Source organism: Anopheles darlingi, chromosome 3, assembly GCF_943734745.1.
Source record: "Anopheles darlingi chromosome 3, idAnoDarlMG_H_01, whole genome shotgun sequence".
Lineage (NCBI taxonomy): Eukaryota > Metazoa > Arthropoda > Insecta > Diptera > Culicidae > Anopheles > Anopheles darlingi.
In genome coordinates this window covers 28535939-28548438 of record NC_064875.1, presented here as the reverse complement: position 1 = coordinate 28548438, position 12500 = coordinate 28535939, and the positions used below count along the sequence as shown (strand labels likewise).

The 12500-nt window shown below is 47.1% G+C and overlaps 1 protein-coding gene across 11 annotated transcripts in view; it reads right to left on the bottom strand.

Moving 5' to 3' along the window:
• LOC125957810 (Down syndrome cell adhesion molecule-like protein Dscam2) overlaps positions 1-12500 on the bottom strand; it is a 61029-nt gene that overhangs the window by 39421 nt on the left and 9108 nt on the right. For 10 of the 11 annotated variants that reach the window (XM_049690785.1, XM_049690779.1, XM_049690788.1 and 7 more), the window contains exons 5-6: positions 7975-8124; positions 5324-5447 (exon numbers count right to left, since the gene is read on the bottom strand). In XM_049690785.1, the coding sequence (XP_049546742.1) occupies positions 5324-5447; positions 7975-8124 (274 nt within the window). Of the gene's footprint in view, positions 1-4565; positions 4690-5323; positions 5448-7974; positions 8125-12500 lie in introns of all 11 variants that reach the window. The other variant, XM_049690791.1, reaches the window with a different exon arrangement.

Below are 12500 nucleotides of genomic sequence, written 5' to 3'. Positions count from 1 at the left end.
GCAATGGTGGATGTGCTTGGTAACTTGAACGAGCTACTCAAAGCAGCGGATGGAAACGATGGCGCCTTCAGACCGATGGGTTCTGTTGAGTGTAATTCAAGGAAATGAACAACAACAACCACCCAACCGTAATACTAATAATACCTCCCCTCGTCTACTAACAATGCAACACAAACTGCCTGAACACGGTGGAGTGTTTACCTCGTTATGGGCACCGGGAAACCCTGAGCTTGGCAGAGCAGCGCTAAGCTGGCCGTGCTCGGTTCCACAAAGGAGCTCGTTCGCGAAGCCGATGAAAAACTGGGAGCTTTCGAACCGATTGGCTCTAAAGATGGTCAACAAAACAAACCGTTTAATGTAACTAAAATTAACTTAAAAAATTCAACCCAAATTGCCTTACAGGATGGGACACCCCGCCATTTTACCTCGTAATGGGAACCGGAAAACCCTGAGCCTGGCACAACAGTGTGATTATGGAGCTGGCAGGCTTCTTGTACGAGCTGGTACCCGAATCAGATGGGAATGTCGGAGCTTTCGATCCAATTGGTTCTTGAACAACAACAACATCCAGCATCAGGATTACCTTCCCCACCTACTGGTCATCTAATGCGTGGATGAATCGTCAACAATGCCTGAATCTCGAGAGTAAGATAGCTTTACCTTGTGATAGGGACCGGATAGGCTTGCGCCTGGCAAAACAGTGCCACGCTAGCGTTGCTCGGCTTCATAAAAGTAAACGTTTTGGAGTCGAACGAAAAAGTTGGGGCTTTGGAACCAATCGGTTCTGGAATGGAATCGGAGCATCGGATTTTGGGTATCATTAGACGTACCCGCGTTCAGTGTTCATTTGAACAAAATGCCAGAATGTTGTAAACGGAAAAGGGCTACTCGGCGGTGCTTTACCTGGTTATCGGTACGGGATAAGCTTGCGCCTGACAGAAAAGAGCAATGTTCGAGTTGCTCGGCTTCACAAAATACAGTTTTTTGTAATCAAAATTGAATGTCGGAGGTTTTGAGCCAATCGGTTCTGCAAGAAAGGAGCACATTCTTTATAATTCATCTACCACCCTTTAATGCCCGTAAATTGTTCCTTAATGCTGGGACAGGTGCACCACAGGTGAGTTTATAAGATGCTATACACATTACATATCATAACAGCGGTTTGTAGCTTGTGAAACATACCTGCTAATGGGGACAGGAAATGCTTGTGCCTGACAGAACAAAGCCAAGCTTGTGCGGCTCGGTTTGTTATAGGTAATGCTGCGAGCATCAGACGGAAATGTCGGAGCCTTAGAACCGATTGGTTCTGAAAAATTAAAATAATGTACGATAAAAATTACCAAAATTCAATCCCAAAAAACTGTTGGGAGTCAGGTTCTGTGTTCAGTAAATAGCGCAGTTCTTCGTAATGAGAACATGTATTGCAAAAACATAAAAAAAAAACAAATCCTTTACTAATAATCAATCTGATCAATGCGTGACAGTATCCTAAAACCAATTGCCCAAAGAAACTTCCATCTGAACAGAATATTGTAACGTTTCCTTTACATGAGTGACGGCTAAACGATTCAGACCATAACCTACCTAGTAATAGGCACCGGGAAAGCCTGTGCCTGACAGAAAAGTGCCAAACTGTGATTACTCATTTTCGTATAAGAGCGACTGTTCTCGTCAGAGGCAAAGGTCGGTGCTTTCGATCCTATCGGCTCTACAGGGTGCGGCCAGGTACAGGGCGAAAGAATAAATGTAAACATTCAATTACCGATAGACCGGAACAGGAAATGCCTGGGCGTTGCACAGGAGCGTTAACCGTTCACCCGCTTCGGCACGTGACACAAATAGTGCCGCGTCGTTATTGAAGGAGGGTGGCTTAAACCCGACCGGCTCTGGATAAGTTGAATTCGGATAGCCAAGATTATAGTTACACACCGCACCCATAAATATTACCACAAGGAATGAAAATAAATTGCATGATCCATGCCAGGACAGGGTACCCTCGTTCTGATTAAGTGTAGCAGCGTATCTTGGCTGCTCGTTTTACCTATACACCGGCACTGGAAAGGCCTGAGCATTACACAGCAACGTAACCCGCGTTCCGATCTCCCATGCGAGCGCAAACTGTGACGCATCGTTATTGAAACTGGGTGGTTTGAAACCCACCGGCTCTACAATGTCAACCGTTTCAGACAGGGGGAGGGAAGAGGGAAAGAGAATACCACAATGAGAATACAACTGTTGTGTCAGAGCTGTTGTGTGAACCCAGTGAAGTGATAGGGTACCCTGGTTGCTCCCCCGTGTGCCTACCTAAACACTGGTACTGGATATGCTTGAGCCTGGCAGAGTAAGGCAACGGTTCGGTTGAATGAGCTGTCGACATAGTTCATCGAGTGGGTAGCGAACGATGGACCCTTACTGCCGATCGGTTCTAGAGACACAATCAATCACATCAATCCGACAAGCATCAAGATCACGACGCAAGTGATGCGCTATGCTTTGTCTGTTTTGTAGCTGAACATTGGGATTGGGACCACCGTTGTCACTTACTTGAAGATCGGTACTGGATACGCTTGGGCCTGGCAGAGCAGAGCAATGCTCGAGTTTAAGCGGACATCCAAGAACGTCATAATGTTCGACCCAAAGGAGGGTGCCTTGCTACCAATTGGTTCTGCAGAAGAAGGAAGATACAACCATTCCCTAACTCTGATGTATTCCATCACTAAATGACTGCACTAAATCACAACTCCTTGCCTTTATCTGTACGTGGGATACAATGGGAAGGAGGGATACTCTGCGTCAGCTGATTTGAGAACTTACTTAAAAATCGGAACCGGAAAAGCTTGTGCCTGGCAGAGCAAAGCCACTGTTCCGTTGACCGAGTTTCGTACGAATGCCATTGCATCGGTGGAAAAGGAAGGAGATTTGCTACCGATTGGTTCTGCAGAAAAAAAACGAAAATGTACAAAAAATGCGCGATACGCAAATCGCAAAACTCTGCATCAAATAACATGCTAGTTATAAACAAAAGCCTTACTAACGCGTTTGGGAAGGATGTATACCCCACGATGCGCTTAAAAGACACGACTAATACGCACGAAAACTAGGACCTACCGGAACACAGGTGTAGGGTAGCCCTGGGCTTGACAAAGCAGCGCCACACTACTGTTCAGCGGTGCCATCATGATCGTGATGACAGTGGTAGAGAACGATGGCGCCTTGCTCCCAATCGGTTCTACACAAATGACAATTCCAAGACAAATAAGAAGCTATCGAAAGAAAAAACTTTCAAACTACCTGAACACGGGAACGGGAAAGGCCTGCGCTTGGCACAGCAACGCAAAGGTGGTGTTAGATGCTGCCCTCACCACTGCTATTGCTTCTGATGATAGCGATGGAGCTTTACTACCGATCGGTTCTGCTCGGATACATAGATACAAATGCCGCGTCAAATACCGTGCGACTCAACGACGAGTAGCGAAACCAAATTGTTCCCAAAATGTTGATCATCGAAGGATTCTCCCCTGCGCTACGTGCATACCTGAACACGGGAACGGGAAAAGCCTGCGCCTGGCAGGTTAGGGCAGTGCTGGTGCTTTGCGCCGTTTTGACAGCCACCGTGACGGCATCATTCGAGAACGACGGAGACTTACTACCGATCGGTTCTAGACAACGAGGGAAGGAACGGACAAACGTTCGGTTTTGTAACAAGATCGACTAAATTGCTAACCTGAATGAGGCTACGGGGTACGCCTGGGCCGGGCAGAATAGAACGATCGCTGTGCTGACACGACGTTCCATCCAATTTTTCTTACTATCCACCGATAATACCGGTGGCTTCGCTCCGATCGGTTCTACAAAAAGTGATCAACGCCCGTTGTTATGGACCCATTGTTTCAAACAAAAGCAACCTAGATCGAGCTATTGATATCAAAACAAATTACTAAATAGGGAAGCTATATGATCCCCATAACATCTGGAGGATGCACGTTACTTTTCTCACCTAAAATTGGGCGCCGGAAATCCTTGTGCAAGACAAAGCAACGCGAGATCGCTTGAAGGATCAGCGAAAATGGGTTTCTGCGTCAGGGAGGGAGTCTTCGGGGCCGTACTAGAGACCGGTTCTGTCAATAACACGAATCCATTTTACTTCAACAAACACGTTTGACCGAGAGGGTGAGAATTTTTGGCAACAAAATGACGGAATGTTGGCATCCGGTATACACAATGTTTCTAACCGCGAGCTTCTGGCGTAAGCTACAAAAACCCCTATTACACGGAATTACTGTCATTACCTAAACACGGGCACCGGAAACGACTGTGCGGGACAAAGCATCGTGACGTTGGCATCCCTCTGTACGAGCAGCTTTCTGCTCTCATCACCGGACGTCAGCCGTGGAGCAACACTACCGACGGGTTCTGCCGGTAAACATACACAACAGCGTTAGACTGACTGTATAAACCTCCCCAAAAAAATGCCACCTTTGCGACTGTTCTGTCTTCTACTATTGAATTGATTCTCTAAATGTTGGGATAGCGGATTCCTTATCCCCGGGAGTTAGGGGGCTTACCGAAAGGCGGGAACCGGAAAGGATTGCGCCGGGCACAGCAGCGTGATGTTTGTCGTGCGCTGTTCCTGCTGCACACGCATCGCATCTCCCGACGTTAGACGCGGTGCTACACTGCCGACCGGTTCTAGAAGCGGGAGAACCAAAAAGGCGACAATGAATGCGACCAAAACCACATGGAGATGGCAAAACATACCGCCACGAACTCGAACGTGCAGAAGAATGCATTTGTCTTGTTGGATAATGAGTAATGATCTAAATTCATTCCGGCAGAATGCGACAGCTCATTTGTATGCTAGCAAAGTGCCTTCCCGCCCCTCCAAAACGAGAATCATAAGCAAATAAGAAGCTTAACCGAGAGGTGTCGGTGTTGCGCCATTTACGGAACGGTCGGACCACCAAAAACCTTCGACACCCGAGTAGCTCACCTAAACGATGGTACCGGGAAGGATTGAGCCGGACAGAGGAGCGTTATGTTGTGCGATACTCGGATGTCAACGTTCCGGCTCTTGTCTCCAGTCGTTAGGCGTGGTGCAACGCTGGCGAGCGGTTCTAGGTAACAGAGAAAACCCAGATTAATGGTATACCGTTTGCCGTGCCACAACAGACACGCAGAAGGTGATGGTGTTCACTGCCCTGTGAGCAAAGCATAAGATAACACTTTACGAAAGCCCCACGGAAAGCCCTGCGATTACATGTACAAGAATGAAGAGAGAACCTGTAGAGGGGCCTAACTAGTTGGTGAAGGAGCGTAACATTACCTAAAGACTGCTATCGGATAGCCCTGAGCGGAGCAGAGCAAAGCTATCGTATTGCTATGACGCACTTCGGCCGTGATGATCTTTGACGAAGAGGTCAACTTGGGAGCCACCCTACCAAGTGGTTCTAAAAGGAGTAAAAAAACAAATAAACACAAAAAGAAGGCGCCAAATCGGCAATGTACCAACAAAGTCCAGCTGATCTCCACGTGGATTCGTCTCCATACCCGTGAATGCTAGTTCTCGGTGTTGTCTACGCAGCGCACGAACAGGTGATTAGTTAGTTTCAAGTGCAGGTACCCAAAGCACCAAATAGATAGTGCGATTAAACCATTTGAAAGATACGCAGCAGCCCGATATCCGATGGTTTTCCGCTCGCTCGTATCGGAATCTCGAACGAGCTCGTAGTGCACAGTGCAAAGCAGTGCATGCAACCGAAAGAAACTCAACGCGCCCGCACCGGGTGATGAATGACACACTTTGTCCTGGTTAGTACTCAACTCAAACCACCCGACAGACTTGGGCAAGCCACAGATATTCCACTGTCCACCAGGCACAAGAAATTCAAGCTCCTGTTTTGTCCCGAACTTTACTGTTATACGTCAAACGGACCAACGGAAGGCCCGGACCGGGTTTTCAACAAAATTTTACGTTCTTCTACACGCAACACAGGGTACCCTATCCCAACATTCAGGCAATTTGTTTTGATTCAATGTTAGTAGTAAGGTTATTTCGGGCAAAATAAGCTACCGTAGTTCTGGATTTTGGACCAGTTACATAATTTAATGGCCGCTTAGTTTGCCTCGTTATATCATCGACGTCATAAAAGTAAAACTAAACGCTTCGCTACAAAAACGATCAATTACTAGGAGTGTTCAGATTTCTAGAAAGCAAATACGCACAAGGCAAATCGATGCGTCACTTTTATTTAGATAGGAAAGAACTATTTTGTTGTAGAATCATAGTTGATAAGCGCAATAACTAACAGTTGCAAACAACTCAATAGTAATATAAACAGCTCACAACGAAGCGGTTTAATGAATGAATGCTCGTGGCCATTGAGGCTTTCGCAAACAGAGTCTTATCAGTTCAATGGGATCGCCACGCGATGGTGGCCGCTATATTGCTATTGGTTGTGCAATGCTCCAGAAAGCCGAACGGCTAGTGATTGATAGTGTTGAGCGACCGTGAAGGCAAGCATTCCGCCAACATTTGATCTTGAATCTATTAACTTGATACGTGCTAACTGATGACTCATATTTAAGAAATTTTACACGGAGCAAAACAGAATAAATGTTAGCAACATGTTTGCGTTGGACAGCAAAGCTTTGCGCAAATTGAAAGCATTTATCACTTACTGAAGAAGTTTATCACAAAACAAACATATGGTATTACTCAAGTGTCAACACACAACGGTTAGGGAACATATGGAACGAAAGTCAAAACTAGACCGATAACAGTGTAACTTCACCGTTTCTGATCGTTTAGCGACTGTATGGAATTTGATGTTTAGTTACTTTTATGACGGATGATGTTATAGCAAGTGAGTGGAAGCACGATTGTACGACCGAGACTGAACACCATGAATTCCTAGACACACCCATTTTGGCGGCATGGAAAAATCTTTTTAACGAGAGCGCGTTCATGTTCCAGACACTTGCGACAAGAGTAACACTTTGTTCGAATCGCACTTGATCTGGGAATGTAATGTAAAGCAGTTCGCAGCTGTTTCTCTTCATCGTTAAACATTAGTTTCGGATCCGTAAATGTGCATCCAATATCTTTTAAAGAGGTTTACTATTAACTTTTACAGGAATGCTAATTATTATTGGATAAGGAACATTTTGCTACTTATGTAAGTATCTACTTTCAGTAATATATGCTTCAAAAAAATCTTTTTTAAATTGAATCCATTCCGTTTCACACCTTTTCATTATCATCTTAGTGATTGTATGAACTGACTAAAAACCATATTACATTTTTTATCCAACACGCGATCCAACTGATCTCAAAAATTTGATACTCTTCTGGCATAATTTTATTGCTCAATTTGAGCGCGTAATCCAACACCGCGTGCCGAGGCAATGGTAAGGCCATCTCTGGGTGGCATAGAGATCGTCGGCCGGCCTAAAGATTGTATTACTTCGCGTGCATCGGGCGATGGCATCTAATGGTGATGGTTGCATACACGTCCACCAACAAGCAGACATAGCAAGAGTGAACTGCTAAACGAGTGATTCACGACATGATGAGCTGCGATGGTGATGTGTGATACACGATACGATAGTGCGCTATAGTTTGTTTTCTTCCACCGGTGAGTGAGTGGTGCTCGGTATGAGTGCGCGCTTGCGAGAATGCTTTACATTATTACAGATCCCCCGCAGCAGAAGGTACCAGAGCGAACCAACAGCATGACGCGAAGAATCGAAAAACGTGAGCCACATACAACAAATGAGTTAACACCCGACATGGTGTCTACTCATTTGTGTGCGAGATGTGAGCTCTAGATCTTTGCTAAATCATCATCATCATCATGCTATCGGCGCTACTCGGCGCATCCTCCTCTTGCCCCTTGTGCGAGACGAGCAAAGTGCTGGGCGAGGCATGGCCGGCATCTGGCATGGCCGGTACCAGGCGTTCAGCCCTCAAATTACCTGTGATCACCAGTCGTCCCTTGGTGGCCGAAAGGCGCGTTTCACCCGTCAGTCGATGCTTGGTGCGGCACTGGTAGCTCTTGTATCCATCCTCAGGTCCAACCTCACGAATGTGCAGCTCTCCGGACGGCAGCACCATATACTTGCCATCTGCATTCCCGTCGTTGTCGCGAGTTTCGTTGTTTGTCGATGACGGTGGTGTTGTTGATGATGTTGAAAGATAAAAGAAAATTAGTTACAACATGTTCTCAAACGAACCCCTTCACAATGGAGTGTTCATGCAGGGGGTAAGCTATCCTCCACAATCCACATAAAGGGCTAACGACGGTGTCAAACGGCGGACGAATTGAGCTGGTGCACCATTACAAATCAAGACAAACCATAAAGACGGGCTGCTCGCTGCTCCAGTCGGTAAGAAAGACATTATTTCCGAAGAAGAACGCTCCGAAGTGGCATCCACCACGCAGGGCCGCTATCCATTTCGAGGCCCTTTGGTAAATAAACGTGCATTTAAAATCAAGATAACGAGCCAGAAAGATAATATGTATCCCGCACACAGGGAACGCACTTCGCTCTATCAGGTAGCAGCATCAAAGGGGCTTCACGGTTAATTTACTTCACGAGACCAACTCCACTATACGCCGCTATTTGACACCGTCGTTAGTTTTGTCCCGAGACCTGTGGAATGGAGGAATAGCTCGCCTTCCTCTCCTCCCCATAAACAATGTCATGCAGTGCGTAGAAGTCCCTTTCCGCTGTCGTGCGCTCCCGTGATCTTCACCCGGCGGGGGGAAACGATTACTCTATCGAGTTCTGACACTCTCGCTGCTGCTGCACTGTTGCTCGTGGCAAGGCAATCACCATGGACGAAGAATATGGTAGACCAAGGTAGCTAGCTAGGCTAGGTCCCTCATCATCCACCGACCACTACCCCCCACGGAAGGCGAAGTTCTGCTGGTAGTCAAATTTGACTTCCACCTTGACATCACTCAATAGCGCAACGACGGAACCTCCATTATCATCGCATTATAGTTCGCCATCGAGAAACTGTCGGTGGACCAACGGCGGAACTGCGCCTCCTTCCTGGGAATATGGACGGTTTGTAATGTGGTCGAAGCAGCGTCTGGCCTGCTGCTGCTGGTCTACGGTCTATTCCTGGTCCATGGCGAGCGAAACGTCCGCTTGCCCTATTGTTTCGTGCGTAGTATGCAAATGAGCATCGCAGGCATGGTGCGTTCGATACGATGGGGAGTCCTCACTCAAACCCGCGTGTTTCTACCCCCTAGGGAACACAGACAATGTTGGAGGTAATGAGTTCATTCTAGCATCAGCGAACCGTGGTGCAGATTGTCTGAGGTTAGATGTTACAGTTTAGCGCATATAAACAATTGACCATTAAAACTGGAAGAAGCGAACTTACGACCTTTTAAGCGTAACTAACTATTATTATTTTTAAATAGTTCTTTTAGTAACTGGGCATGGATATATCGTAAAAGTTCTGTTACTCCGTTTTGTAACATTTGTTTGTAATGGATTTGAAATGAAATTACTATTGCCCTGTTATATCTGAGCGATAGGTGAGTTTAATTCGAATAACTTCATTCTTTAAGCATTCAAATAAAATTAAAGTACTACAACATTGAACAAATAGCTGCGAATAATTGGTTGAGTCATAGCTAAGTAGCGCTCCCTCCGATATTCTGATGACTCACAGCAACTAAATGACACCAGCGGTTCCGACGTCTAGAATAATTACCTCCAACTCCATCTCCGGAGACCGGCACGAACCAATACGCCGAACTCATCATCTGTCACGCTATTGGTTCGAAACCCGTGTCACGACAGCTTCAAAAGGGACGGGAACGGAAAACACGGAAAACCAAAAGAACCATCTCACGGATGCCCGGAAATAGAACATTGTAGAGCGATTGCAGGCTGATATCGTAACTTTAACAATTTCGTCGAAGCGTTTAAAAATAGTTGTGCACGCACGCACGCACACAAACACGATGAAGGCATTCCAGGCAAAGGATGGTTCTATTAGTTCCGCTTGTCCGCTCTCCGTTCTGGCATCGAGAAATCCATTTCACCACCGCCTCCGGGGCGGTTAGTAGCAGATCGAATCGAAAACACTCAACAAAACAGCTGATATGTGCGCGCGTTGCGTTGGAGAGGACCTGCATCTGAATGTCGCGCTTCTCTCCGGTGCCTCTTCTGTGGCCTAGTTCGAAGAATGTGTGTGGTTTATGGGGTACACTCTGCGGTGTACCGCCGAAGGGCTCATAATCGTAAAAGCTGGTGCAATTTGTGCGCCGTGACACATATGCGTCGTTGTTTGTAAACAGTGCGGACCGGAACGCGTGGTGGCCCATCTTTTCCAACACCTCTGGCGCGCGCAAACATAACGGAATGTACGGTGGTCCCACTTTTAGGGAGGGATGAGTGAGAAAAAGGGCCGGATAGCGACAATCGTGAAGATACATATTCGCTTTGCACGTGTTTCAACCCCCGAAGCAGCCGACACCGACCGACGGACGGACGGACGGACGGATGGTGGCCAATGGCGCGTTCAATGAACTTGGCGCACGTTGGCGGCCACCCCACGAGGCACGATAGTAGCACCACGTGCGTTTTACGAGCCCACGTCCGGTGGTTTGGGCGGATGTCAGACGGAAGTGGGAAGCTTCCGAGCCAAATACCGAAAAACGAACGAAGCACGATCACCCACTCCATGCCATGCCAGTGTAGTGCACGTTTGGATCGCGCATACTATGCAACGACCATATAGTACACCCGATAGTGTTTGGTAGTAGTGTGGCCCCCGCCCAACCTGTTGCCAACATACACGCTTGGGACCGGTATGGCCGGTGCGGGGTGCGAGTGATGGTGGTCTTGTTTTGGTTCCGTCGCGTGTAGTACACCCGATTGGTGTAACCATAGCAACCACGCAAACGGACGAGCCCCAGTTTAACCCATACATCCTTCCTACCTCAGTGTTGCCCAGGTGCCAAAACGGGACCAACCGGATATTCCCGGTTCAATGTGTGCTGCGAAAGCGCAACCGGAACGCATGCGCAGTATTGGCCGGTTTTACGCGCGAAAATCGCACACCGACCTCCCTCACCAACAAATCGGTGAATCCTCTCAGAAAGGGGGAGGAGGGCGGTAGGTCCTTCTTCATCTCCTCTTCTTCCACGCTTTCATGAATGAAGGCGCCCCACGGTTTGTAAACACACGCAACAACATAGTGTCCCAAAGTCGCATCGCTTCGACTGTCAAAACGCAGATCGCGTGACTCCGTTTATGTCACGTCGTTCGGTTGCGGTTTGTTGCAAGGTTTTTTTTTTTAAACTTTTTTTTACCTTTTTTTTGTCGTTAACTTGGGAAGTTTGAATTTACACGCTTTACACACTTTATGCACTTTCCATAGAAAACTCTGATAAGAGATTAAAACAATCTCTTGTATAAAAAAAAACCCATTTAAAGGATGTAAACAAAATTCATTCTTTTCTGCAATTAATGTCAATGACGGATCTCAATGACGGATATAAATAACGGAGCATTAGTTCTAAATACTTTTATGCAATCGGTAGCAAAACCGGCCCCGACAATGGCAATGCATTCATCCATATACGCACACCTAAGCATCTCACAATGCTACCGTTAAAATTTGAATTATTCAACGACCGACCAACGCCGGCAATTCGCTAAACGCCAACATGCCAACCAACCGTTGGAATCGCTCACACACGTGCCAGAGGAGCACCATCGGTTTTGGCTTGGCGACATCATACCGCGGATGCCTCATAAATTATCTCTCTCGCCACTCTTCCTCGCGCCGTCTACATCATAGCGGCGCATTCATTGCTAAACCACATAATAAAAAAATTTAAAACAAAAACCTTATCTCAATCTTGCAACGCACGCGAATGCGACGATGCCACGATAGATGGATGGGTGACGGCAACTGGTGAGTCAACAACCAACGGCCAGGGGTTGTGCCTAACATTTCCGATTCCACACATGTTCACCAACTGTCCCCGACGGCGACGCGCTCGCGAACGTTCGTTCGTTCGTTCGTTCGTTCTTTTTGGTTTGCTGCTAAAAGAAATCAATTCCAATTCTCATACTGTTTTAGCAGCATCGTGCCTGCCGCCACTTGGGCCAGTCGAACAACTTCATTCGCTCTGGCAAATCACTTTTTTTTTTGTTCGGCCTCTCGCTTCGGTCCGCCACCCAAACGACATTCTCCGATCGTGCTCAGTGGGTTGTGCATGCGTTGGTACGCCTGCGGAGGGTAGATGGGTAGGTGTGTCTTGAACAGAGAGGCAACACCAAGTCCCAAAGAGACGACAGCTGAGCTGATGATTGCGTAGATTGAATAAACGAGGCCATCAGTGGGAAGATCACCGGAGTAACCGGACACACTGGAGTGAGCACCGATCGCGTATTCAAAACAAGATGCCAGCGAAACGGAAGCATCGCTGCATGCAGCACGAAAACTATCTCTGAAGAAGCTGGTTGGA